Here is a 27,485-nt window from a genome sequence, read left to right as displayed (position 1 = left end):
GTTATTTATACCCTCCCTGGAAGTCTCTCAGAAGCCACCGCAGTGAAAACTTCACGGCTTAATTTGGCACCTTCTCACTGTGCAATCATGTGCAAACTTTAAAATGCAAACGTGTTTAAAATTGTTTTATTACTGTACCGTAGATATTTACAAGATCTTAATAATATACTTTTTTTTTTTTTTTACTTTCCAAACAAGTCTGTAATAAGAACGTTTCTGTGCCGGGGCTGGGGGCCTTATTTACAGGAGGACTCGCTCTCGGAACCCTCAGGAGACGGGTGGCGGGTTTATTCGTCGTACGAGCGGGCCAAGAGCAAAACAGTGAGAAATCACGACGGCCACTGACAGGAAACGGTCGCCCGGTTCCGACACGGGAACTGCTCCGGAACTCAGACCTGCAACGTGGATAAAGAGAACAGTGTGTCCTGGGAGAGAATGACATGGCGTGTTGGGCCGATTCTCCGCGACCCGGGTGCGTGCCGTCACTTCTGTCCTGAGAACGTGGAGGACTGTGCCCGTCCCACTGGCAGCGTGCTTCCTTTCGGGGGGCGCCCCGCCCTCTGTCCCAGGGTGTCTGCTCCAGAAGCAAAAAGGAAAAACTAAAACTGCCCAAACTGACCCGGGCTGTGGGTCACATGAGTGGGTCTGCGACTCCACTCAGCGTGAATGCCGTGATGGACCCGTGACGCCTCCGCCACGGGTGTGGGGCCCAGCACGCACCCACACGCCTCACATCTGCGCTCCCTGCGTGTGTGTATCCGTGGGAAAACTGCGATTTCTGCCCCACGGGTGGAATCACGCACCGGGGCACACAGTCACTTTTCTCGTTTGAGATTCAAGTGAGGAGCCATAAAGCTGTTCGTGTTATGTAAACATGTTGCACATTTCAGGGACTATTTAAAGGAAAACTGACTCATCACCTCTTGCTCACAGTGGAAAATGGCAACAGGGACCTCTGTGGTTCCACCCGGCATTTGAACCAGGATCGGCACCGTTCACGGAGCCCGGACCCCGCACCCCGCACCGCGGCCGGCTGGGGCCGCGCCCGCAGCAGCGCCCCCGCCGCCACTTACTGGACACCCTGGGGATCCTGATCTCCCGGCTGCTGCTGCCGTCCCCGCCGTCGCTGACCGCCCGGATCTCCACCAGGTAGTCCTCCTCCAGCGGCGCCCGCAGCTCGGCCGACGTGTCGTTGGTCTCCAGCACGTGGGTCTCGCTCTGCCGGTTGTGCCGGTATAGGATCTGTGGAAACGGCAGGCCAGACCGCGTGAGGGGACCGCGTGAAGGGGCCGCGTGAAGGGACCACGTGATCCCCTTCTGGGTTTCAGGCACGCATAAGGGACACAGAAGACACGTCACCGCCAACACGCCAGCCCCCGGGATGGAGAGGCGCCACGCAGGCCCGGGTTTGAACGTGCGGGGTTGGGAAAACACCTGCTTTGGGGCCAGCGCTTCTGGAAGGACAATAGGGTCGTCTCCGTTTATGAACTAGCTCGAGGCGGTCACCGCCGCAGCGGGCTGCCAGAAGTCACTGCTGACTGCGGACGCGTCACAAATCCCCGGGCGCAGGCCAGTGCTGGGGGGGTGCTCAATGTCCGTCAGCACCGATGGACCGACGGACAGGCCTCGCGCTGGGTGTGTGACCGCGCTCCTGTCCGACTCCTTTTATGTCGGTGAACCACCGCGTCCCACTGCAGCCTGCGTTCTAGAAAGCCTAGGTGAACACCATTCTTTGCCCTCAGTCTCACCTCGCATTACCGACCCCCGTAAGCCACCACCCTCGGACAGCCAGGACAGCCACTTGGAGAAGAATCCCTGCGAACTAGGGTGTTATCTTCTCCCCGCTCCGTGACCCATGACGGACCTCGGGGCAGAAAACTTCTCAGTGAGGAAGTTAGCGACAGCAAGGCCAGGTCTGTCTGAGACATGTGTTTGTTTGTTTTTTTTTAAGAGCCCTAAACCCCCACACGCAGGACACGGGTGTGCTGTTTGGCCCTGCAGCGACCCGGCCGGTGGGACCGACGCGGGGGACCCCAGCGCTCACCTTGTAGCCCAGCACCTCCGACTCGTTCTCCATGGTCCGCACGTGCTCCCAGTTCAGGCAGAGCTTGGAGTCCCGCAGCCTCCAGGCGATGTTGGCGGGCGGCTGGCTGGGCGCTGCGGAGAGAGGGTCCGACAGCGAGATGGGCGTTAGCGAGCTCACGGGCACGCCGCAGGCCCACCCACGCGAGAAGCAGCGGCAGTGCGTCTCGGGTGACTTGGCAGGGAGGGAGCTGCAGCGTTTCCGGCACCACTGGGCGTATCGTTTTAATTCTAATTAGAGGAGCGAATTCGCTCGCGTTCTGGTCGCTTGGGGACGTCCGTGTCAGACTTGGGAATTGCTGATGGCTCTCGGCGGCTCGTCCAGTTTTCATCTGTTAGACGTTGGGGTTGAGTTTGTTTACTTTGTCGTGCTGCAGATCCACGGGGGCCCCTTCGTCCCTGCTCCCCCGGCCGTCCATCAGGGTGCACCCAAACACACTCAGGCTGCAGACCCTTCGCACACAGGAGCCTAGAAGCGTTCACTCTTTGTCACCTTTTACCCTTCGGGCTTGACTTAGGGCTCCGGCTGGGGGTAACCCTCAGTTCAAGGTGTTTTAAGGAAAAGTTAGAAATGCATCGTGGAGGGTCCAGGGGAATCTCTTAGACCTCGTGGCAGAATGTGGCGTGGGCTCAGGGGAGACCAAAGGAAGTGTTAGAACGCCAAGCAGGTGTTTTGCCAGCTTCCCACGGGGGTGTCTGCTGTGTGCTCCCAGCCTTGCGCTGGGCCACCTGACTGCCGTACCTCAGGGTGCGAGGTGGGGATTGGGACCGTCCACCAGCACCTGAGGCTGGACGGCCCACCCCCCGGCTGGAGACGGCCAGGCTAGAGTTCCCAAGACAAAGCTGGTGACGGACTCCACCTGGCCATGTGTCTACCTGGGCCCTGTCGGCCGGGGCAGGGAGCAAGAAAGGATGAATGTCACCTGACAGAAGCTCAGCTGCACCCTGGCTGGCATAGCTACAGTGGATTGAGCGCAGGCTGCGAACCAAAGCGTCACAGGTTCAATTCCCAGTCAGGGCACATTCCTGGGTTGCAGGCCACGGCCCCCAGCAACCGCACATTGATGTTTCTCTCTCTCTCTCTTTCTCCCTCCTTTCCCTCTCTAAAAGTAAATAAATAAAATCTTTAAAAAAATCTTTAAATAAAAAGAAGCTCAGCTGCTGGGGTCCCAGGAAAAGGAACATCATCACGGAGGGCGGGCGGGATCCCCCTCAAGTCCACGCTGTGGCTTGGAGTTCCCTGAAATTCATGTTGTCTGGGAGGAAGGCAGTGGGAACACGGGTCGGTGGGTCTGGGCCACCCAGAAGGGTTCACGTGCAAGAAAGCTGGAGTGCAAGACGGGGGGAGGGCTCCTCCAGGAGCAGGCAGCTCCCGCAAGGTGAGGGAACCCCGAGTCCCCCCACCCCCGCCCTGAGGCTTCCAGTCTAGTGCTTCCCCATGCCCCCCGCTGCTTCTCAAAGACCGCAGGCCACATGATCATCTCCGAGATTTGAAAATCTGGAGAGACTAAAAGTAGTTCGGCTTGTAGGCAGAGGCAAAGACGGAACTACTGCCCGGGCAGACTCGTCCGGCATTGGACCGGCATCTGAGAGGCCGGAGGGGCGTAGCGTCCAACGTGCTGCAGCGCTGGTGGGGAGACGCTCTCCGTGGGGTTTTGACTCAGCCGCTACTTAGCCCGTGTCCCTGGAGGAGGGTGGCGTGAGGGACATTGTGTTTCACGTCCCCTTGCCCACCCCAGCCCCCGGGGCCGTCCCCGCTGTTCCCCCAGTCACAGCCCAGCTGGGCACGGCAGAGACAGCGGTCTGACCCCCCTGACCCCCCGCCCCTGTGGCACTGGGCCCCTGCTGCGCGTTGTGGACCCGCCGCCCTGCACTGCACTTATTCGTGCCGTCGCGTTTGGTTGCATTGGTCGAGAGCACAGGGCCTCGCTGAACCCTGCACCCCAGCAGGTTTCACGGGTCCTGAGTGTCTGACTAGGCCCCTGGGTGGCTGGAGGGAGGCCACTCCGGGTCCCGTGTGATGGTCTCAGGCCGCGTTGGTGATGGTCTGGGCTGGCGGCAGACCCGCAGGTGACACGGTGGGGCTGTCTGATGGGCTGGGGAGGAGCAGCCCAGTGAGGTTAGCACCCCGGAGGGACCACAGGAGCAAGCCCCCTCCGGGACGTGACAATGACACCATCCTTCTTTATGGGGCCAGCGGTCCAGGCCACCCCCACCTCGTCTAGGTCAAGCCAGCAAGCACAGGGGAGTGGGCTGTGGACCCTCAGCGCACAGCCCTCCGCTGAAACGGAGACGCCCCCCAGGCCTTTGTCCGCCGCCAGTGTGTCTCCTCCCGAGTTCCTTGGTGCTCTGCGGTTTCCACGGCGCGCCTGTGGCAGTGCCTCACCGGTGCCACGCCAACCTCGGGGGAGGTGGTGAGGACGAGGGGTCTCCCCCCTGCACACAGGTGAGTGAGAGCAGGGACGTGCAGTGTCTTGCCCTGGTTCAGGTTGGGGGTCCGCTGAGCACCCGCAGTTCAACCGTGGGGCTCTGGCTGCTGCCCGGAGGTGGGGCCATGTGTGCGGGACCCCTGTGTCCCCTGCGGACAGGACAACTGTCTGTAATGGCAAGGAAACTCCGGGCCACTTGGTGTTCAGACTGTTTCGGCCACCTGTCATTTTGCAGGGCCACAGGCAGTGGGAACGCCGAGGTTAAAGGTGCAGCCCCTCCTGCTGCCGGCGGCCGTGGTGTCGCACCTCAGCCTCCCTCAGACTCCACGGGTTCGTGGCTCTCTCGCGTCAGGACACGGACTCCAAAGAGCGTGCGTGTGCTGAGAGGCCTGCTGCCACGAGCAGTGCATGTGCCTCTCCGGCGTGCGAGAGCAGAAACAGTGTGCGGCCGGGAAGAGGAGCTCCTGCCCCAGCAGAGCATGCCCGGTTGTGCCCTTGCCTCCCCTGCAGGACGCTGGTGTGAACCCGGCCCGTCCACGTCCCCGGGCCAGAGGCGGCAGCAACCAGCCACCACCCTTCATGCGGGGCCCTGTCCCCAGGCAGATGCCGGCTGCTGGCACAGGGAGGCAGAAAGGGGCAGAGGGGCACTTCTCCAACCCCAGGGTCCCTGGCATGAAGGAGACTGGGAGAGCCCCCAGAGGGAGGGCCCAGGGTTTCCTGGACGTGGGGGACCCCCCTGCAGTGCACGCTGGGACTCACGTGATGAACAAAGGGAGCACAGGTGACAGGAAGCTCCTACTGGAGAGAGTGTGTCCGGGACCCTTTCCTCCCACCGTCCCTCCCCCCCTTGCCCAATGCCCCGTGAGGGCAGCTCCTCTCTGCCCTCGTCCTGGAGCTGCGGGCGTGGAGACTGACCAGTCACGGGGATGCACCCCACATTCTGCAGCAGGGAGCCCACTGTGGGCTCCGGCCGGACAGGGCATCACAGCCCGTGTCTGTAAATTCTGTGTGTCACCTCCACACTCAGGACAGCGCGGAGTGTATACGCCAAAAATATCAGAACAGGCTATTCCGATTGTTACCAGACAGTACCGACACTCATCCCTCGGAACAAGCAAACCAGCCAACCGCGGGAAGCAATCAGTGGGTGGGGGGCAGGCGGGGGGAAGGGAGACCAGCGTGGGAGCTGTACTCACGAGACTTTTTGGTGGTGGCATTGACCGGGGGGCTGGAGGGCCCCATGCCGCCCGTGTTGTAGGCTCTGACGGAGGCGAAGTAGACGGTGTTCGGCCGCAGCCCGGTGACGGTCTTGGCCGTGGTGTTCCCGCCGACGCGCACAGCGGCCGGCCGAGGGCTCCCGGGGGTCGTCCGTCCAGTAGGACACCTGGCCGTGGGGACAGAGTGGGCATCAGCCGCCGCAGCAGGGGCGTCCCCTGGGGGAGCGGGCCGCACAGAGACAGGGAGGGCCACCCAGCCTTCAGCGGGGGCAGGTGCGAGGGTGAGAAGTCACAGGGGCGGGAGAGAACCCGGGGTTTTACGTTGCCGACGTGAACTACTTCGTGACGGGTCGAAGGCTGCCAGCGTCAGCAAAGGGCGTGTCCTGCGAGAAGCCAGGCCAAGCCCAGCAGAGGCACACCAGCCGTCAGAGGCGGCCGGCGAGGCGCCCCGCTGCGGAGCTCTTTGACCGGGGGTGCTCTAATCAGCCATGCAGCTTCTGCAGAGGGTGTCCTGGGGGCGGGCGCTGTTTCAGGGACCCTGAACAGGACGGGGATGGGGGGGGCGAGGCCCCTTCCCGAGAGCCCCTTGGGACCCGGTTAGGAGGTCAGAGTGCCCGTGTGGGAGAAGCCAGAGCTGGGTTTGAGGGGGTGGCACCGAGCACAGTGCTCTGAGATTTGCGGGGGGGGGGGGGCCGGGGAGACCGCCCGAGGCAGTGGTCAGAGGAGGGGCTGCAGGGCGGCGGGGGCTGGGGGTGAGTGAGGGCTGTCTGCAGGGTTGGACGGGGTGAGGCATCCTGGGGTCGGAAGGGCAGGGCCCCTGTCAGACGAGCACGGCCCTCTGCTTGGACCGGAGGGTTCGAGTGAGAAGGAGAAAACCAGCAGCGCAGGTGAAATGAAGGAGGTTTAGGATTGCGCGTTGACTGCAACTCCGAAATAAAGGACTCTGTCGCCGAGTCGTAACTCTCGTCTCTTGGGGAGAGGAGGCCCGCGGAGAGGAAGCGATGTTCCTGGTTCCAGGCAAGCTCTGTTTCTAGGTGACAGACTCAGGAGAGTCCAGGGTGTCTCTCTCTCGTCCCTTCACCGCCTTCTCCAAAATGACACTCCCTGCAAGCCGCTCCGGCTCCCAGAGCAGGCTCGCGAGACATTCCGCTCAGGTTTGCCATCAGTGAGCATGGGCCGTCCCTCCCCGCCCCACTCCCACCCCCGAGGAACCCGTGGGGCTGCAGTTTGAATAGGCGGTGTGAGATGACCCTCATCCCGTGTCCCAGGCCAGCCCGGTTCCTCGGCTTGCTCGGGGAGACCCGCCCTGTGGCCGGGGCCGCAGGGCGGGCCGTGTCCTCAGCAGCAGGCTGGGCGTGCGGGCCAGGGGACCGGACGCAGGAGCCCCCGGCTGCGGCTGCACGGAGGGCGGACGATGGACGACCCCGGGGCTCACCTCATAGCCCAGCACTCGCCCGGTGTGCCTGTTCCAGGCGATGGCCGTCCAGGACACCTCCATTTCCGAAGCAGAGGAGCTCTGGGCCGACGTGCCCCCCGGGGCCAGCTGGGGTTCTGCCATCCGGGGGAGAGACACGGCCATCTTCAACGGAGAGGTTCACGGCAGGGGAGTGCACACAGGCCCCCAGCGCCAGGAGGCCCGGGCGGGCGCGGGCGGGACTCACCGTCCTCCCCGGAGTAGATGACGGCCACGGCGCTCAGCGCCCCGTCCCCTTCGCTGTTGTACACGCCCACCTTGACCTCGAAGGGGGAGAGGGGGCTGACGCTCTCGTTTCTGTACACGAACGTGCAGGGCTCCGCCGCCGGCACCCTGTGCGTGGTCCAGGCGGCCGCGCCCACCGGCCGCAGCATGACGATGTAGCCAAAGCCCCCTCCGCTCTGCAGCTCCTCGGGCACGGGCTGTGGGGAAGGGACCGGCCCCTGAGTGCTGCCCAGGGGGGGGGGGGGGGCTTGGAGCTGCGTCCTGTCTGCGGGCTGGCCGGGGCGCCCTGTCTGGGGGCAGGCGGCTGCTCCTCCCGGCTCAGGGGGTCCCGGGGAAACAACAGTTCTTTCGTCTGGAGTGCGGGTCAGGGAGCTGGTCCCGGCTACAGACACTCGGGTAAATCGGTAGAAGTTTTAACTAGGAATGTAAAATAGGTTTATATTTATGTAATATATTTTATAAAATATATATACTAAGGCCCTGGCTGGCGGAGCTCAGTGGATTGAGTGTGGGCTGCAAACCAAAGCGTCACAGGTTCGATTCCCAGTCAGGGCACATGCCTGGGTTGCAGGCCATGGCCCCCAGCAACCGCACATGGATGTTTCTCTCTCTCTCTCTCTCTCTCCCTTCCCTCTCTAAATATAAATAAATAAAATCTTAAAAAATAAAATATATATACTGTATAGATAGTATATATATTTTATAATATATATAAACATGTATTTAGATGTTTATATTTCTTTCCACAGCTATTCACAAGTATGAAACAAATGAGAAATTTGTAAGATTGTATGGGTTAAAACATTTTGTATCCATATTGTGATATGCATTTTTAGACTCAGTACAAAATAACTTATTAACTATGCTTTTCTTTCACAAAACTATTCAACAGGTGCATGTCAGATGCAGGGAATAGAGTTAGTGTGTAGTAATATTTGCTTAGTAGAAAGGGCCTCTTCCACATTTTTAAACCTGCATCTTAATTAGTGGTAACATCAGTGTGCACTTTCCCCGACATTAAAAAAAATACAAAAAAGGAAACTTTGCTAATTCCCACAGAGACCAGGTTCTTTAAGATTCATTGAAAACCTAAACTTATTAAAATTCCAAACCCAAAATGGATACCAGTTCCCCAGAGCTCCGCAGATATGAGGCATTAGAATCATGCAAAATAGATGGAGAAGAATTCGTGCTTGAATCTAGACAAAGCTTCCCCCTGTTTATCGGAAGATTTTCTTTAGGAAGCCACGCCATGTATTTAGTTTCTCCAAAGGATAGTGCCTTTCCCCCACCAGAAATGTCCACAGACTAATTGGGCACAAACAGGGCAGGACCTGCTGCCGGCCTCCCACGCCCCAGAGTCCACCTCGGGGGCCTCCCTTACCCTCCGGTGCCCACGCACCGCACCTCTGACCCCGGGGTGGGGCTGCATCTGGCTCCCCGGCAGTGCCCTTCAAACCACAGGCACCGCCCTGTCCAGACCTGTGACCCTCCGTGGTGCTGAACCCTCTCCCCCCCCCTCCCTACTCCAGAGACCTGACCAGCTCCCGTCCCTCCGGGACTCGGACGAGAACTGGAGCTGTGGGGGGGCAGCAGCAGACAAAGACAGAGCGGCTACCGGCAGAATGCACGCAGCACCAGGGGCCCGAAGCCGTGGGAGCTAGGAGGAAAGGAAAGCTACGGACAACACGGAGAAGAGCCTGAACTCAGTCGGAGGTCGGAGGTGAAGAAAACGAGGGGAACAGGCGTGGCGGGAGGGGCCGGTGGAGCCGGGGCTGGCCGGCCAGTCCAATGACAAATGCACTTGCAGTCTCACGCCTCCGGTCCCCGTCTCCCGGGCCCGCCTCCCACAGCTCCCCACAGTGGCTGCGGCGCGGGGGCGGGGGGGGGGGGAGGGGTGTGCGGGGAGGAAGGAGAGGCAGAGGAGCAGGTCCGAGAAACAGCGGGGCGGGACTGTGTGCGCCCTTCATGGCTCAGACGCCCAGGCCGAGGGGGGCCTGAGCGCCCGGAGACGAGAAACTTGAGCTTGGTGGGAAGTCGAAGGTTTATAATAATAAGCCAGGCTGATTTTTTTTTTCAATTCTCCGCCAAGGACATTTTTTGAGAGAGAGAGAGAGAGAGACATCCGTCGGTTGCCTCTCGCATGCTTCCTGACTGGGGATTGAACTTGCAACCCGGGCGCATGCCCTGAGCAAGAGCTGCACCCCCAGACTTTCTGTCTGCAGGGTGATGCTCCCCCCGACTGAGCCACAGCAGCCGGGGCCAGGCTGGATTTTCCCCTGGGCACAGCACGGGCCTGCAGGTCAGGGCTCAAGGAGGACGACACGAAATCTCTTCCCTCCGCTGCTCTCTCTCCTGCATGTGCAGAGGTGCGGGCCGGTGGGGTTCAGGGGGCAGCGTGGGGGAGTCCCTACTTTCCACCTGCACCCTGCGGAGTCCCACTCCTACACAAAGTCCACTGCCCGAGGCAACAATCGAACCCAGTGCCGGCTACCCAGTGACACTGGCTGCACCACCGACCCCCCTACCCCCGTCAGTGCACACTGAGGTTGTTTTTCCTGCACCGGGAAGAGGCTGGTGCCCCGTGAGTCACGGGCTGGCATTCTGGTAAATAACAAACGCGCCCGGCGCCTCCTCTGGAGAAGGTTTTCTCGGGCGCCTTCCATGCCATGTGCTTTCTTTACACGCCCGATTTGCTTGGCAGTATCCTCCCCGGCCAGTGAACCCGCCTTCCTCCAAAACAACTCAGTTGGATGGAAAATTACCTCCCACGTGATGACGAGGTCAGACCGGCCTCCTCCGCCTCCGTGGATGTTGGCAGGGGCCACCGCCGGCACTGAAAGCAACCGAGAGAACGGGGGGCAGCGGTTAGGAGAGAGTGCGGCCCCTCTGTGGGTTCCACACCCCCACCCCCGGAGCACACGCTCCGTGAGGAAGCCCGCACACTGGGGGAGCACGCACGGTGTTCGTCCACACGCCCACGTTACTACTCAAGAGACACCGTCGTGCGGGGCCCGTGAGCGCCCCGGCTCCCAAGTTAATGAGGAGTGGAGTGACACCGTGCATCTGACATTCTCGTGCACCCTCCACTAATTGGCAGCACGACGCGGCTTTCAGGCGGTGCTGTGATCTAGCGCCTGAGTCTACAGTTGTGCCGTGAACACGTTCCCGAGCCAGATATTAATTAAATCTCCCTTCTTCCAATAAACAAACTAAAGCAGCTTTTTATTTCTGGTAGTCATCAGGGTGTTTGAGCATTTAAAAATAAATTCTTGAGTGGCATATAATTAAATAAGTTCCTGTTTTGTGCTTGAGTCTCAGACCCCTCCGCACAGAACAGACGGCGTTTCTCTGACTCTTTGCTCCCGAAGTGTGATTGTGGGGGTCTCTGATTCACCCCAGAACCCTGGGGTGGAGTATTCCAGATGCCGGTTGTTTTTATGAGTTATAGGCCCTTCATCTATGCCCTTGTGAGAACCACTGTAATGAGTAATAAATGCTCTGAGGTGAAATCATGTAGTTGATGACAATTGTGTGTGTGAGTATTTATTCTAGTGTATCATCTGGGTGGGGTTTTATTTTATACCTGTGGAAGTGTTTAAAAAACCCTCTTTTTGCTGAAACAGTGACAAGATTATCCTAGATCTGGGATAAATCTGCAGGATGAGCGTTTGGACTGCTGAATGATACACAGTCACCTGTGTTCGCTCACTCGTTACCACCACCCGGAGCTGGGTGGAGTGACTGGTGTCTTTGCTGATGGAAAACGCAACACCTGAGTTTCCATCACTTGTTTCAAAGTTCTCTTCCCCCATGGGGACAACAGAGATACATCCAAGGGATTTATTCACTCCCGTTGCACACTGATGGTGAACTTAGTGACAGGTATTCCATAGTAATCGGATGGTTTTTTGGAAGAGCAGCCCCAGTCAGACATTATCCATTTTCTTTTTTTTTAAGATTTTTTAAAGATTTTATTTATTTATTTTTAGAGAGGGAAGGGAGGGAGAAAGAGAGAGAGAGAGAGAAACATCAATGTGCGGTTGCTGGGGGCTGTGGCCTGCAACCCAGGCATGTGCCCTGACTGGGAATCGAACCTGCGATGCTTTGGTTCGCAGCCCGAGCTCAATCCACCGAGCTACGCCAGCCAGGGCTGACATTATCCGTTTTCATCTGTAAATGCACCCTAACGCATCTGCCTCGGTCTCCGAGTGCGTTCACAGGGCGGCCTCGGCCTCCCCTCCACTCTTCCCCTGTCCTTCAGCGCCTCTGGCCGGGGCGGCGCGAGCCAGGGGAACACCCCACACTCACAGGTGTTCGTGCCGACAGCTCACGGTGACACTGTTTCTCAGCGATCACTGCCATTGTGTACGTGCATGCGGAGATCCTTTACAATTAGGCTCTAATTTACTCTTCGCAAAGCGTTGGATATTCTGGGTTATGAAGCCCCTTCCTTTGGTCCATTTTCAAACGTGCCGTTGTCCTACCCTAAAACCATATTGCGACCTGCCTTGATGATGCGGAACAGAAAACCACGCAGGTTCCCCAAGACCCGGAGCCCCTAGAGGGTGACCCTCAGGGACACCGTGCCTCCTTGTGCCATGCAGGCATGTGTCGGTGGTTGACGGGGGGATTAACGCAGACAAACTCTGCTGCGGACACTGTGCGGTCAGCCCTGCCGAAGCTGTGCTCGCGTCCGACCGTCAGAAACAACCCGGAACCAAGGCGGAGATCCACGGGAGCCGCGCGCCCTCCCATCCCCTCGCCGGGGTTTGCACCCGGGTCTCCTGCAGCTGCTCGCTTCCTGAAGCCCGTCCCTTGCTCATCGAGGTCAAGGCCAACGGCTGCAGAGCGTGCTTGTGGCCACGTCTGGAGGAGGCCAGGTTCCAGATTCCAGCTGGGTCCGAGACAGCAGGTTCCCGTCCCGCTGTCCCTCCCCAGCTCCGCACAGACTGGGTCTCTCCTCTGTGCACTCTCGGCCTCCAAGACCGCGCCCTTCTCAGCGCCGCTCTCAGCTGGGCCACCTGATGGCCCCCCTCTCGCGATGGAAGTGCCCCCCGATCTGTGGTTTCAGTGCTGCCTCCCTGGCACCTGGACGTCCCGTGCCTGTGACTGCAGTGGCTTGCCAGCGAAGCGACAGCACAGTGACTCTCAGTGACCTGGCGCAATGGGGAGGTGGACTGGGCTGGCCACGTGTGGGCGGTGGGGCACGCGGGACCCTGCGTATGGCGGTCTGAGCACGGAACAGGGGTCCGCCGGAGGAACTCGGGAAGGACGGCAATCACCGGTCATCTGCCGGTCAGTGCCCGTGGTCAGGGACGCGAGGACCCGCTGTTCACTGCGTGGGGGAGGGTCTCTGCTCTTGCACAACAGGACTGTGCGAGGGTCCGCGTGGAGAGGCCCATGGAGATCCCTGGCTGTCCGCGCCCAAGAGTCTCCACGGGTTCTTGGCTGCATGTCACGGGACATGGCAGAAGCTCGTCTGCATCCACAGAGTCTCTCCCGGTTTCGACTGGAAAGTACAGGAGAGCTCGGCTCCGGAAAAACCCGGTCTGTGCGCGTCTGCTGGCCTCGGTCCTCTCCCGCGGACGCACTCACGCGGAGGGAAACGCACCTGACTTTGCGCCAATGAGAACGCGACAGAGAGGCCGTGGGTGACTGTCTCCGGCTTGGGCCGGAGACGGGGCTGCACTTCTGCCTGTGTTCTTTGGGGGTGCACCCCCCGGGGCCTCCCGCAGCTTGGGAGGCCCTCGGCGTCTTACCGGATGCTTTGGTCCTCAGCAGCTCCGACGGGCGGCTGGGCTCCCCGATCCCAATGCCGTTCCCGGCAACGACCCGGAACTCGTACTCCACCCACGGGCTCAGGCCGACCACGGTCGCGTTGAGTGTCTGGCCGCTGAGAACTTCTGGAACTGCAAAGGAGGGGGCGCTGGGTCAAATCAGTCCACCAATCCACCCATCCATCAATCAGACACACCACGTGTTTCACTTATTGACCCGACCGCCGGAGCCCCTTACCCGTGGAAACCGCCTGCCACCCCACGGAAAAGGGGGTCCGAGCCTGCACGGCGAAGACCTGCACGGGGCTGTTGTTGTCCTCGCCCGGCCCCCAGCTGAGCCGGGACGTGGTGCTGGAGACCTGGTCCACTCTGACGTCCCGGGGGGGGCCGGGGGGGCCTGGAAAACACGGGCAGTGACAACCGTGTGGGAAATCATTCAGCTCTCAGATTCAGGACAGCTGTGTTTGGCTTTTTTTTTTTCTGTTATGCTTACAAAATAAAATACTGAACATAATATATTTTAGCACATTACTTGAGATAAAGCCCTATTAATTCAGCTTACATGGTGAGAGATTAATTTGGAAATGCTTCCTCTGAAGATTAGGAAATGCCAGCCATGGAACACTTGAATATCATCCGATAAGGAGCTAATCTCCGGCAGAGAATGGCTCTCCTCTGCTCCTCGCGAAACTAGCTCAGTCCGTGCAGCCGCCAGGGAGAAGTGCAGGGGCGTGACCTCGAGCCCGCTCTGGGAGAGGGGCTCAGTGCAGATAGAAGGTGGGTGGGGGTCTCAGGGCCTCGCGCTGCTTGCTGGGTCTGACCGTTCCTCAGAACTGGACAACACCTAGGCATTGCCACATCCATGCCCACCCCACCCAGGCCCCGGGGGCTTGGAATTTGGGGGAAAAAAAAACACAAAAACCCCTTTCCTGGCTGTCTCACTTCTGTATCACGGTGCGGTCACTCGAGGACCTGCTTTGACTCATTAACGTGTTTGGCCGCGATGGACCGTGTGCTCATCTCTGTGCGCACTCGTGCTGACCTCTGACGATGACTTCGGCGGTGGCAGACAAGGTTTCCAGAGCTGTTGTCACCGTGCACAGGTATCTCCCCGAGTGGCGTAGCTGAATGTTCCTGATCATCAAATCCCCGACAGAGTCCTGCGGGCGGAAAGGGGCGGAAACGGAAGGATGCTCAGCAGGGTCACGCGTTGCTGCAGCCAGATAAACGCCGAACACCAGGCAGCCGTGAAGTTAGGGGGTATCTACTGGAATCGCTGCCACTTCTCGTGTCTGACCCTTTCACGATCCCCTTTCTTATAGGTGTCCCTAGAACGCAAGCATTTGCATGGATGACATAAAGCAAAGTAAAACAAAAACAGACGCAGCCGCACAAACAGGCAGCGGTTGCCCGTGCAGATGAACACGGGAGAACGGTTAGGAAGGGCGTGGGTTCGTGTGAAGGACTCGGCTGGAGGCTGGTGGAGCCCTTGGATGCTCCGGCAACTCACCCCGCCGACCCGCTCGAAGTGCGGCTCCCCCTCCCCGAGGTCGATGGCATGCCCGTTGAAGGACCAGACAAAGGCCACGTCCACCGAGGGGTCGCGGGACACCTGGCACGGCAGCACGATGCTCTCACCCACGGTCACGTCCGTCGGGGGCGGCGGCACGGTGATGGTGGTGCGCTCTGTGGAGAGAGGACATCGGGGTCGTGAGTGCGCATCCGAGGCCGGCGAGGGCTGTGGCGCTCACCCTGGGCGGGTGTGCGGCCACGCGAGAGGCGTGCGTGGGTGCGTGCGTGCGCCTCGGGGCCCTGCCGCATTCACCGGGAAGACTCCGCTCGCTGTCTCAAGTGTGTCCGCGTGGTCGGCTCAGCGTATTACTTTTAATAACACTAAATACACGCTCTTATTCATGCTTTATATGGGAAAAGATTTTCTAGAAAGGTCTGAGGACTGCAAAGGAGGCATCCCGTATGTGGGAAACGCACCACGCCACCTTTTTTCTCCCTGAAATTCCAGCCACGTCGCAGTCCACACGTGGGCTGCCGCTCCGAGCAGCCGGCGGCCATGGCATCGGCATGCATGAGGACCCACACTCCGTCCCCGAGATCAGAACTGCCGTGGTTCACACGGACTCGCGGGCATAAGTTCTCATGGACAAGTGGCACGGTTGTGAGGGCGGTTTTCCATTCCAGCTGCAGGAGCCACACGAAACGTTTTCCCTTTTTATCCAGATTTTGCAACGTTAGCTTCATCCATCTGTCATCCCAGAAACCTTCCCTCCGGAAATACCAGCCACGGCGTCAGCACTTTCTCTGCAAGGGCCGGAGTCCTGCCCCCGCCCGTTCCCAAGGCCAGCTCCCAGGCGCTCCCACCGGACTCCCAAGCCCCATCAGTTCTCGTGGTGACAGACCCTCTCTGAGTCTGAGGGTGGCTGGCCCAGCCACGCTCACCAGTCCCAGCCCGGACCCCGCAGCGAGCCAGCCACACACAGACAGGGAGGCCTCCTCACCCGCACAGAACAGGGGCGGGGCTTGGGCGGCAGGAAGCCTGCGTGGGTGCTATTTAAGGGAGGAGCAAGGACTCTGCTCTAGTGCCTTAGTGAGGGATGCTCACTTAGCATCCCTTTCAAGATCTTCAGAACCTAGTGTTACAGAGATGCCTGAAGGCCACTGGGCTCCGTCCCAGGGAGTGAGGGGGTGTTCATGCACCGAGTGGGCACCCCTCCCAGAGGACTGCAGGGACGAGGACGGGGTGACGCAGAACCCTTCCTGCTACACAGGTGCGGGTGACACCAGGGGGGCCGAGTGACAGACAATCGTCGGGGAAACTGAAATTACTTAAGCCTCTTCCCCTTGGAAAATGAAACACAGAGGGACAGGCAGGTTCATCGCTGTATTTGGTGTGACTTTAGTCCCCTGCACACTCCTCAGGTATTTACTTGTGCGAGGTCGAGTCCCCTGGTTGACAGCCCCTGGCGTGCGTGTGTGCGTGTGTGCATGCGTGAGGGTTCTCTGGAGAGCGTGTTCCGGTCGTGACGTCCCGGCCCCCCCGGGAACACTGGCTGGGTGGCTCCTCCAGGGGACGGGGGTGGGTGCATGTCCGCCCCGTGGCTGCCCTGGAGCATGTCCACGCGGTCGGGCCAGGGGCCGGGCTCCGGGAGAGAAGGCCTCGGGGTTGGTTGTCCGACCCTGAAACTCCTGTGTAAGGAAGAGCCACGCCCTGTGCATGAGGTCGTCAGAAAGCCTCTCCGGCGTTCGTCCCAGAAGGAAGTGGTGTCCAGTGACACGCTGTGGGGTAGTGACACATCAAAGCAGCAAAATAACCACTTCCCTGGGCGTTTGACTGTGATTAAGCGTGGACGCTCCATTTTATCTTGTTGAAAAGTCCAGTTCCTGAATTTAAAGAGCCTCTTAGAATTTATTTAACTTTCGTTTTTCTACATCTGCTAGATCATGGAACGTTTTTCACCCATCTTGCAGTGTCAGGGATTCTGGGAGACGGAGTTTGGAAAGACGGCGTTCGTGGGTGCAGATGACGCACGCACACAGGAGAGCATGTATGTGTGTGTGTGTGTTACTGTTTTTATGGCACCTGGACACATGCAGACACACGTGTGTGTTTATGAGGCTGTCGCCTCAATGTCATTTAGTAACGCTTGTTGATTTTCAAAGTAAGGACACTGGTTTTGTTATCTGAAAAAGATTCCCTCGCCTTTTAAAGCTCCGTTCTGAAATATTTATGGATGAAACCCTGGGATGTTTGGGGTCTGCCTCTGCCTGTGTGGGGGGGGTTGCTTGGGGATGCAGGTGAGGGTACACATGAAACGAATTTGGGCGTAAGTGGGTGATTATCTATCTACCCTTTCTGATGGGTATATGCAAGTTCCTCACACTGTTTTCTCTGCTTTTCTGTGTTTGCGACTTTCAGTCACAAGAAAAGACGGACAGACAGGACATGAGGATGGGGAGTGAGTGGCTATGGGTGGCCATAGTGGCTATGGGCTAGGGCTGATGGCGTTCTGAAGGTTACCCTGATGGAAATGACAGCATCCACGGAGAGTCCATAAAGCCACAAAACTTTGATACTCACCATTTCAGTCCATTTCCACGGGATAAAAGTCCTATGAAAATGACTTGACTGTACAGTCCTGTTCCCAACAAGTCTGAGGGAAGGTGTAATAGAGTATGCGCTGCTTTCGACGAGTGGCTTTACCCAGATTAACCTTGTTGATAGTGCACGAGGTTTCCGGAACACACCCACGGTGATGGGCACCGCAGGAGACGTGGGAACTAATTACTTCACAACTTGTGTCGGAATTGCTTGGTGGGACTTCTTTAAACACCAGTGCGATTGGTCCCTGGGTTACTGGCCAGGCACGGCCCCATCCCACCCCACCCCGCAGGCCCCCTGCTGGTGGGGGAGGTCCAGCGTGGACCTGGGCTCCCGACCGCCCACTAACCGTCCTTCTTGTCTGTTTTGTTGCTTTCTCCGGCACCCTCCGCTCGGCCGGAAGCTCCGCCTGTGGGCGGCGTTCTGCCGGCATCACTGTTGAGAGCAATCACCGCCCAGGTGTCTCCGAAGTTCTGTGCCCCTCTGGCAAGAAGGGGGGCCGCACAAGGAGAGCCGCCGACCCCGCTCCCTCGGTTCACACATGCGGCGCTGCCTTCGCAGGTCCCTGACATTACCGGGAACGTTGCTAAGATACCCACACAAAGGCAGCCGGTGTATAAATAGCACTTCGAGCAGGTGACAAAACTCCCCGATATTTTCTCCGTGCTAGTGAACTTGTGAGGACTAGGAAGTCAATACTTTTAAAATCTGTTCCCCTTCCTAAGTCCTCGGGCCTCAAAGTGCCCCTCCTGCTAACACACTAGCCCTTCGCCGCCTCTCGGTTTCTGTTCCGTGTGCACGCTTCATCCCAGGACCGCCCTCCCTCTGCCTGTAGAAGCTCCGTTCACACTGGAGCACACGTGTGGAAGCGGTCGACACCCCCCCCCCAGGTGTTCTCTGTGTCACAGCACCCCCGTCTGCCCTCGCGTGGGAGGGCACCCCTGCTGGGAGCGGAACCCGCACTGGCATTGTTTTCCAGCCCTTTGCAAAGGCCGCTCTGCGGGCCTCCGGGTCCCCGTGCTTCTGCCGGTCTTCCCACGTCCGGGCTACGGTTGTCCAGGTGGAGACGACGCACCTTTCCTAGGAGGATGCCTCTTCTCCCCCTTGGGCTCACTGCCATGGGCTCAGGGAAGCTTCTCTCTGTGTTTATCCTGAATAAAACGCCTGCTGTGCTTTTCCATTAAAAAAAATCTATGGTGAATATTTGTCTTCAAGCATCGCCGAGGCCTCCCTGCCGTCTCGGGTCTCCAGCCCGCGAGGACCTCCAGTGTGACAGGTGTTAGACCGGCTCAGCACGTCCCAGTGTCCCTTTGGGTCTTGTCTGCCGTCACCGCCCCCTTCTCTCTGTGGGGCGCCCTCTGGGTACGTCCAGTCCCCGCGTCTCCCCCGCAGGGACCCTCCCGTTGGCCGGATCCTAGCGTTGCACCGAAACCTCCACTGTGTTCTCCCTGCCGCCCCCTCCCTTCTCAGCTCGGGAACTCTCAGACGCTTCCTAGCAGGCGGCACTGCCCTCCTCCAGGGCTCCGTCTTGGCATCTGCGTTTGCCACAGTCGTCATGACTGGTGTTTAACGCCCTCATCTGATAACTTCCGGACCGCCACCGGCGGCTGCTACTGCCGGGTGGTCCCCCGGTCTGGTCATCGGCTCCTGGCCCCGGCCGTTTCTGGCAACATTCGACCGAACACCAGCCCCTGTGGGTCAGATGGAAACGTTTTTATTTTGTTACATGTTTCCAAATAGGTTTACGTTGTTCAAGGAAGCGGCGGCAGGAGAGCTGGACCCGGTCGGGAGCTGGTGTGCATTGGGTGACTCTCAGTGGTGTCCAGCGCTGGCCGGTTTTGCTCCGGTGTTTCCGTCAGGGACACGGTCCTCTGGGGGCTGGGCTCCCGGCTGGTTGACTGGCAGCCCTCGTCCGTCCCTCTTCGCTCGCTCGTGCTGAGCGCCGCTTCCCTCGCCCCTCTGGCGCCGCGAGACCCCCGGCACCGCGAGGCCCCCGGCCCTTCCCTTGGACATCCCCGCTTTCGGCCGGGTTGCCTGCGTTTCTGACTCGCACGGCTCAGACGGCGGCCCGTTCCCGGAGGAGAAACCCGCCAGGGAGTGGGGCTCCCATTTCTCCGCTTCTCCCTTCCCCGGAGGACCGTCCCTCGTGCGGCAGCCCCCTCGGCTTTTCTCGCACGTCCTTCGTGCTTCCGTTGCTGTGCATCGTAAACACATGTGAACATCAGCTGGTGGCTGATGGCCGGTGTGACGTGGTTGGGACGGAGCTGCTGCGACTGGCTGGGGCAGAAGGCTCCCCCGTGTCGCTCCTGTTTAATAATGATGCACTGTGGGACGGGGGTGCCTGGGCCGCCTGTCCGTCCATGGGAGACTGGAGGGCCGCTGGGGTGGGGCCGCTGAGGCCGCGGGAGCAGGGCGGGCCGGTGCTGCGGGCAGAAGTGGAGACCCCCGTCTTGTCCCCTCATCCTGCGCTGAGGGTGATGCTGCTGGTCCTCTGCTCTCCAGGCAGAAGACCAGGGGCCCGAGGTGGGGGCATTGTCCTAAGGATCTGGCGAGCCTAAGAGACAGGACCTACGTTCAGTGTCCTTAAGAATTCTCCAAGGAGATGTCCCGGCCCCACCATCTCAGCGTGAAGTGCGGTGGGTCGACGAGCCCCCACACTCGGCCAGAGCTTTCGTAAGGTGTTGGCACCCCACCGCAAACATGGGCAAACGACGAAGACTCACAAAGTATCCTGTACGTCTCGTAATAAAAAAAAAAACGGGGCTTTGACAAAGAAAAAGAGGGCAGTTCGGGACAAGAGAGCCGCAAGAAGAGTAAAATAGAAAAGAAAACTTACCAGCAACATTTTCAGAGAGAGAAAACGAGCAAGAAATCATTTAAAGGGACAGTGAAAAAAATAAGATGGCACTTAAAGTTTTAAAAAAACAGCAAAAGCAAACATTAAACCACACATTTGGCAGACACAGGTATCGCCTGGAAGGCAGAGCAGAAAAGCTATACGATGTGCCCTAGGGAGAGAAGCAAACACCCACCTGCCTGCCTGCCTGCCTAGATGTAACCTGGGCCGCTGTTTAGGAACTAGGAGCTAAACGTGGAAACTAGTGTGAATTACACACATGGAACATACGTGCATGTTATTATGCATGCCTACCTGAGACAGACACACAGACATCCCCGGACTTGGGAAACCCCGCGTGAAATAGCGCACACCTCAGGACAGGAAACGCGGTGAGTCATCACGTGATTCAGGAGCTGGTTCAGCGCCAAGACGCTTGAGTTCCCAGGGTGGCCGCGCACCCCGAACGCCCGGCATACAGCTGCGAGCAGCCCGGACCCAGGCCCCTCAGCCCGTGGGACCCCAGAAAGAGCAGACTTCTGTTGGGGGGAGCAAGCGGAGAGACCCCAGACGAGGACCGGGAGTCCACCCGGTTCCGGCTTTCAGAGCAGAGCAGAGCGGCTCCAGCCTCGAAAGACCGATGATTCCCAACCTCGAACTCTCTCCCCGGCCAAACCAACCACCCGTCAAAGGCAAGCCCAGAATAAAGACGCTCTCGAATGGGAGCAACCTCAGAAAACCGTGTCTCTCTCGGATTCTTTCTCAGAAGCGCCCTGGGAGAGGCAGCCTACCAAAATGAGGGTCTGGACCTGGAAAGCGTGGCCTGGCGCACGGGCGCTGGCTGCCACGCGCAGGGCTGGCTGATAGTGAGCAGATCGATTGGAGGAGTGAATTAATGTCAAGTTCACAGGAAACTAAGCCAGCAACGCAAACAAGAAAATGACTAACGCGGGAAAGCAAACACCGGGCAGGAGTCGGAGCCGGGGCTCCGCAGTAAACCCGGCATGGAGCAGCAGGCAGACACACTGTGCAGAAATCGGTGGGAGGGACACGCGGACCAGGCCCTCCCGGCGGGCCAGCAACAGACAAACTAAAGATGAGGGCCGCTGGTCTTCCTGTAACATCCCTTTCCTCTTCGGGCTGACATGTGCCAGGTGCTGCCTGTCCCCTCCGCCCAGGGCAGGACCACCGGCTCAGGGTCCTGCAGGTGCGAGTCTCCCTGTGGCACCCGGCTGCCCCTCCCCCCAGGCCCTGAGTGTCAGTGCACCGAGGTCCTCATGGTCCCTGCACTCCAGCCCCCCTACTCTTCCTCCACTCTCATGTTTCAGTGATTTGGAACACACGAGACAAGGTCCGTGTGGAAAGGACCCGGCCTCCAGCGATGAAGACAGAGACACTTACGGAAGAAGAGACAAGACACAGGACACATCGTACACAGGACAGCGACGCCTCAGTCCCCGACGACGGAGGCACCGGGGGACGACACACGGTTCTCCCAGCGTCACGAGCACCTGCAGCGTGACACCCCTTCCGCTCTGGGTGCAGAATCGCGGAACGGGTATCACCTCAGCACGTGTCATGCCAAGATCCTGCAGCAAAATCTCAGACACGGCGGTTTCTGGGATCCCCAGATCGGCTTCCAGTTCTCGCCCCGTCGGTCGCCGATCTTTGTTGATGGCAGCCCCTGCACGTTCAGCATCCCCGGGTGCCCTGCCTGCTGCAGGCCCTCCGGAGCGTGGGTGGCTCTCAGCACACTCTGGACCGTCTCTGAGGCATCTGTGCCACACGTGTGTGTGCTCTGTGCTCATTGCATCGTCCCCAAATCCTTCTGAACCCTCAGAATAGTCTCTGCAGAGGAACGTTCAAGCTGAACGCAAGATCAGATGCAGATCCGTTGCTCTACTTGCTCAGTCACGTTGAATGTGACGGCCACACGGTGCACACGCTCACTCAGCAGCGTCCTCCGCCCCCGCTGACCGGGTACAGAGAAGTCGTCATTGTTCACACGCATGCGTCCCAGTCCGCCCTCCTGGGCTGCCGGGTCACATCGGTGTCACACAAACTGCTCTTGTCACAGTAACGATGGCTGGGACCTCTTCCCGCACAAAGGACCGAGAGGCCCAGAGAAGAAGAAACAAATGAAGACTTCAGCGAGAGAAAGTGATTATCCACAGTTCCAGGGGTCCGAGAGGGAGAGCCTGTCCGAGGGCCCCACGGGGCGACACTCGCACTTCCCTGGCCAGGCAGAGCCTGCGATGGACACACAGTCTTCGGACCCCGAATGACCTGTCCCCTGCAGGGCTGTGGACCCCGCTGAGTGAACCCGACATGCTGCCCACTCCTCTCTGAGCTGGCACATGGGATGGGGGGCGGCTGCTGACGGCACCCCGCTCATTCTTCTGAGACAGGGCCAGCGTCTGCTCAGACCGTGCCGCAGTGACCCGGTGGGCGGGCTGGGGAACCCCGTCGCCGTGCGGAGATGGGGTCAGGGGACTCCTTTCCCTCCCGCAGGACCTGCTAGGAAAAGGGTGTTTGCTCCTGGGGTGGCACCGGTGAAGGGGAAGCGAGACGGGAAGGTTAGAGCCACAGGAGGCGCTCGGGCTGAGTTTGAGTCGTCCGGTTGTTTGTCTCCCGCCGGCCGGGCCTCCCCCGCCTGGAAGACCCGGACACCCGCCTCCTGCACTCCTCAGGGTCCGCAGACTGAACGCCTGAACTGAGGGTCCTGTCCGCAGGAAGGACACACTCGCTCCTACGACAGTCCTGGACCCTATGTAGCCGCCTGGCTCTTTAGAAAACAGAATCCCAGTCCCTCGGCCACACGGACCAGAGCTGCTCTCGGTTCCATTATTGTTTCTTTCTCTTGCACGGTGTTATGTGGAAGCTGGCTGTTTCTCATCCAAGTCGAGTTGGTCTGTGATGTTGCACTGGTCATATTCGTTGTAGGGGTGTCAGTATAACTGGTTTGGCACTGTTATGCCTTACAAGTGTAATCGCCTGACTGATTCCCGTGATCACCTGCTTATTTCCGATGCGAGTGGGAAGGGGAGAGCTGGAGTTGCACGTGGCGGGCAGGAACTCAGGCTCCGAGCACCGACTGGGAGGCTGTGGGTTGTCCTGCCCGGAGCTCGGAGAGGCCGGCCGGAGCTGGCAGAACAGAGACCCTCGCGAAGCGCAAGCCGCGAGATGAACAGCGAGCGATGCACGTAACCCGCACATCAGACGTGCCTTTCCGAGGCCCGGCACTCCAGGGGAAATAACTCGGAGCAACGAGGCCTGTAATTGAACACCCGAAACCTCTCGGGGGGGGGGGGGGGGAGCAGCGACAAACTTCGCCTGCAAACAAGATCATTTTTAGCGCCTGCAGTTCCTCTGCGTTTTAATAATTCGCCCAATGCCAGACTGAATAATGTCCCTCCTTGTGCGATTTTCAGAGACCTCTCAGCGGAGGCCACACAGTCACGTGGACCCCCGTCCTCCAGCGGGAAAACTGGTGGCGTTGTCCCCCGAGCCTCCTGATCTGTGCCCACGGACGAGGTCCCCCCTGAGACTCGGGGCAGCCCCCCGTGGCCCCGGCGAGGCTGGCGCTCCCCGTGTGCGTGGCGCCTGCGTGGGGAGGGGCCTCTCCCGCTGCATCAATGGAACAGAAACGTCACGCAGGCAGGGCGGACCACTTCAGAACAGGTCCTCACCCCCCGGACGAGCCTCGTCAGCCAAAGACTAGGCTGGAACCGTCTCGCTGGCGTGGCCGTTATCTTCTCACGAGCTGTGGAACAACGGCGCGTCCTCGCGGGACCCAGGCTGACGGAGGAAGGCAAGGAGCGGGGCCTGATGCTCCGTCAGCTTCGCTGAAGTCGCTCGTTTGCCCTTTACTGACCACCCTGTTACCAGGAGGCCGCCGTTGGCTGGCTTCGGGATTGAGGAACAAAACGACATTTGACTGTGTAAGGACACTCAGGTGGACACAATAGATGAGCATGTGCGCGTGTACACACACACACACACGCAAACACACACTCGTTTTAACACCCAACCAGATGACCGCGCTCTTAACAGCAGAGAAAACGGTTGAATAAATGCGTACGCAACCGAGTCCCCGAGGACGTGGGTGTGTGGTTTTTGGAAAATCCCAAACACATGGCAGCTTCTCCACCCTAAGGGCGAGGGAACCGTCCAGCAGAATGCACGGCCACGCCGCACACCTGGGCTGCCCGGCCTCAGCCCCTGAGGTTCTCCTGCCGGGTGCGTGTCCTCCCTCTCTGTCCCGTGAACCGCTCGCCCGCAGCAGCGCGACGCCGGAGGCCCGAGACCCGTGCGAGGAGGAGGAGGAACTTCTCACCAGTGCAGTCCACCCGGGAACCAGCTTCTTCTTAACCTCTGGCGTGAAAGGACCCCCAACGGTGCGTTTGAGCCCCAAAGCCACGGGTCCGGTGCACGCACGTCCCGTGTTCTACTGTGTTTTATCCTCTCTTTGAGGGTCCGCCTGTCTGCCACAGAGGCCTCCGCCCTCCCCGTTTCACACCGGAACCCCACCCTGACGTTTCCATCCAGGGAAGGCGGGTGGCAGGGACTGCGGTGCTCCGGGCGCTTGAACCGTGTGCCGCGCACGAGCGAGGAACATGACGGAGCCTCCGCCCCTTGTGCACTTGGAGTGGGGCGAAGAGTCTCCCTGTCTCTCCGTTACCGAGCACGCACGCTGTTCCCTCCCGCGTGAAGCGGCCTCACTCGCCAGCACAGGGGCGCTCCCGGACCCCCGCCGGAGGAATGGACGCCTGTCCTTGGGCACATGCAGGCTCCTCGGAGCACGGAGCCTGCGTCTGTCGAGAGACCCTGACGAGGGGCAACGCCAGGCAGGGCAGTCTTCAGACCACACCGCACTGGCGGACACGGGTCACACAGGCCCCCTGTTCCCTGGTGTTCCCGACAATCGTCAGCGTGACGAGGAGACGGCGCTGGCAGAGCCGCACACGGGGACTGGGGGCATCCAGGTTCCCGGGTCAGCGGACAGGACAGCCGAGAGCAGCGGCTAACCTCTTCATGTCGAAGACAGTTGTTTTTAATAAAGAATGACGATAAAGCACCAGTGGCTGAACCTAATCATTTGGGCTTAATTAGCCGCTTACACTCCTTTATCAAGACCATCACCGTTGTCGTCCAGGAGGCAGCGGAAGGAGCAAAGTGACTCGGCTTCCGGTGACCGTGCTGGTTTGGGGGCTCGGGCTCGATGTGGCAGGGTGGCCCCCGAAGAGGGAGGACGCTTCTCACCCTGACTGTGTCTCCCCGACCCTGGGCCTGGGGACTGGTGCCCGGTGCCTGCAAAGGTCTGCAGAGCGGGGTGTTCGGTCCCCCCCTCCCCCCAGGGTATGGCCCCTGTTCATGGTGACGGGACTACGGCGGGGACCTGCCTAGACACAAACGCTTTGGTTTCCTCCTCTCTGAAAAGAGCTGCTTATTAGAGCGCGAGCGAGAGGGCCTGCACTGCACTGGCCCCACAGCTGGGGCTGCAGGAATGCACAGACCGGTTATGGACCGAGCAGCCTCGCACCCCGGTACAAATGTCATGCGAAATCAGACTTTCTCAGAAATATTCTCCCTCGACTTTATCGAAGCATCCACGGCACCTCCCCCCGACACACAGAGGCATTTGTGAAGATTCCCATACTCTAAGTGCTGGTTATAATTCTGTGTAATTACCCACCAAAAGCGTTTTGCCTGTAAAGTGCTCACGCGTGTTCATGCGGGCTGTGGGAGGCCCCCGGGGGAGGGCACATGCGGTTCGTGAACACGGGACGCGGCTCACGGGCTCCCCACAGGCAGTGGGATGCGGGTGTGACCCCTGAGGAGGGCGTGCTGCGCCCGTGCGGCTCCCGGACTCCCGCCCCCGCGGAGGGCCTGGTACCTTTCACGACGAGGCTGCCCGTGTTCTTGGCCGAGCCGAACTGGTTGGTGGCGACACAGGTGTAGGGCCCCGCGTCGGACCTGGTCACGTTGCGTATCTCCAGGCTGCCGTCCTCCGAGACAGACACCCTGAAGGGGAAACACGGGATGGGTGGAGGTGAGGCCCTTGGAAACCCACGTCTTCTCCACCGTGTGTCCGTTTTTACACAGGACACAACAGTGGGTGGTGGTGTCGGTGTAAAGGCACTCCATTGCTGGCCCCGTGTTCTTCATCACCAGCCACCTCCCTCCCAGTCCCCGTGTTAGAACGCGTGGGCGGTCCGTGTGCCCGTGTCCTGACACCGCGCTGACGGTCACCGTGCCGTGGCCCCAGCGAGCCTTGCTCATATCAGGGCCCGTTAAAAACCTAGGGGATGCCGGACTTGAGAGCAATGCAGCCGGTCCACTGAGCATTTGGAAAAGCCAGCTCTCTGGGGGACACTGAGCTTGGCCTTAGGGACACGGAAGCCAGTTTTCACGTGGCACAGTCTGCAGTTTGACACGCCTGCTCCTTTTTGTCCCCCACCCACCCCCGAACAACAGGTGCTGAGTCACGGCCGCCTCTGCCAGTGCCACAGCCTGGACGGACACCCACACGGTTCTGTGGCCACAGGGCCGCCCCCCCCCCATTGCGTGGCCCAGTGGAGCGGAAAGAAGGATGGCTTCATGGATCAGACCTCATTAAATGTCCCTAAAACCTGTGCAAACATACAGTTCCCAAAGGGTTAGGGTTAGGGTTAGACATTTAAGAAGTCCCCATCTTTAAAAAAACGAGCCGTGTTATATTTTCCCTGAAACGCAGAAGCAGTCAGAAGCAGACACCAGAATGCGGTTGTACCAGAGGAAACTCCGAGGTTGGTTTCTGGACAAAACCACCGTCCAGCGTGTTTCTGAGGATGCGCGTGTGCACGCACACAGATGCAACACAGAGGTGTGCCCGACTTTGTGTCCTGTAACCTTACCTACCAACCTTTCGGACCACAGCCCTGAACGTGAGTGGCTCCCGAGGACGGCACAGACATGAGTGACGCGAACTAATGCTGGACACCAACCGCGTTGAAGGCGAGGGAGGCGAGGAGGCCGTCACTACGCACATCACACCCACTGCCCAGCACAGGACAGCGGGTGGCGCGAGGCGGACACGTCCCCGTTTCAAACCCGTGTCACGTGCGGTGCAGCTAATGTGATTCATCACCCGACTCGAAACACAGCGAGTGCCCGCCGCCGACGACAGTTTGTACGGAAGCGGCTGCTGCTCCCGCCGCTGCTCGGCTTCTCACCGGGGACGGGCGCTGCACTCCGTCCCCGGGGTGGGGGCAGGGGCCGAGCTATGTTCGGGCAGCTCAGGGCGTGTCGTCGGATGTTTTTAAAGTCATGACCTTGGAGGGCTTCCC

The 27,485-nt window shown here is 59.6% G+C and overlaps 1 protein-coding gene across 1 annotated transcript in view; it reads right to left on the bottom strand.

Annotated features, from left to right (window-relative positions):
• Nucleotides 1-229: 229 nt before the first annotated feature.
• LOC114501809 (contactin-6) overlaps nucleotides 230-27,485 on the bottom strand; it is a 128,674-nt gene continuing 101,418 nt past the window's right edge. The window contains 13 exon segments of the mRNA XM_036030243.1: nucleotides 230-395; nucleotides 1,074-1,242; nucleotides 2,045-2,157; nucleotides 5,708-5,849; nucleotides 5,851-5,895; nucleotides 7,164-7,279; nucleotides 7,390-7,624; nucleotides 10,193-10,263; nucleotides 13,190-13,339; nucleotides 13,446-13,604; nucleotides 14,250-14,367; nucleotides 14,718-14,893; nucleotides 26,054-26,181. Of these exon segments, the coding sequence (XP_035886136.1) occupies nucleotides 268-395; nucleotides 1,074-1,242; nucleotides 2,045-2,157; nucleotides 5,708-5,849; nucleotides 5,851-5,895; nucleotides 7,164-7,279; nucleotides 7,390-7,624; nucleotides 10,193-10,263; nucleotides 13,190-13,339; nucleotides 13,446-13,604; nucleotides 14,250-14,367; nucleotides 14,718-14,893; nucleotides 26,054-26,181 (1,750 nt within the window). The 3' untranslated portion in view covers nucleotides 230-267.

This window comes from Phyllostomus discolor, chromosome 7 (genome assembly GCF_004126475.2).
Source record: "Phyllostomus discolor isolate MPI-MPIP mPhyDis1 chromosome 7, mPhyDis1.pri.v3, whole genome shotgun sequence".
In the NCBI taxonomy this organism is placed as follows: domain Eukaryota; kingdom Metazoa; phylum Chordata; class Mammalia; order Chiroptera; family Phyllostomidae; genus Phyllostomus; species Phyllostomus discolor.
This window is presented reverse-complemented; position numbering and strand designations above follow the sequence as displayed.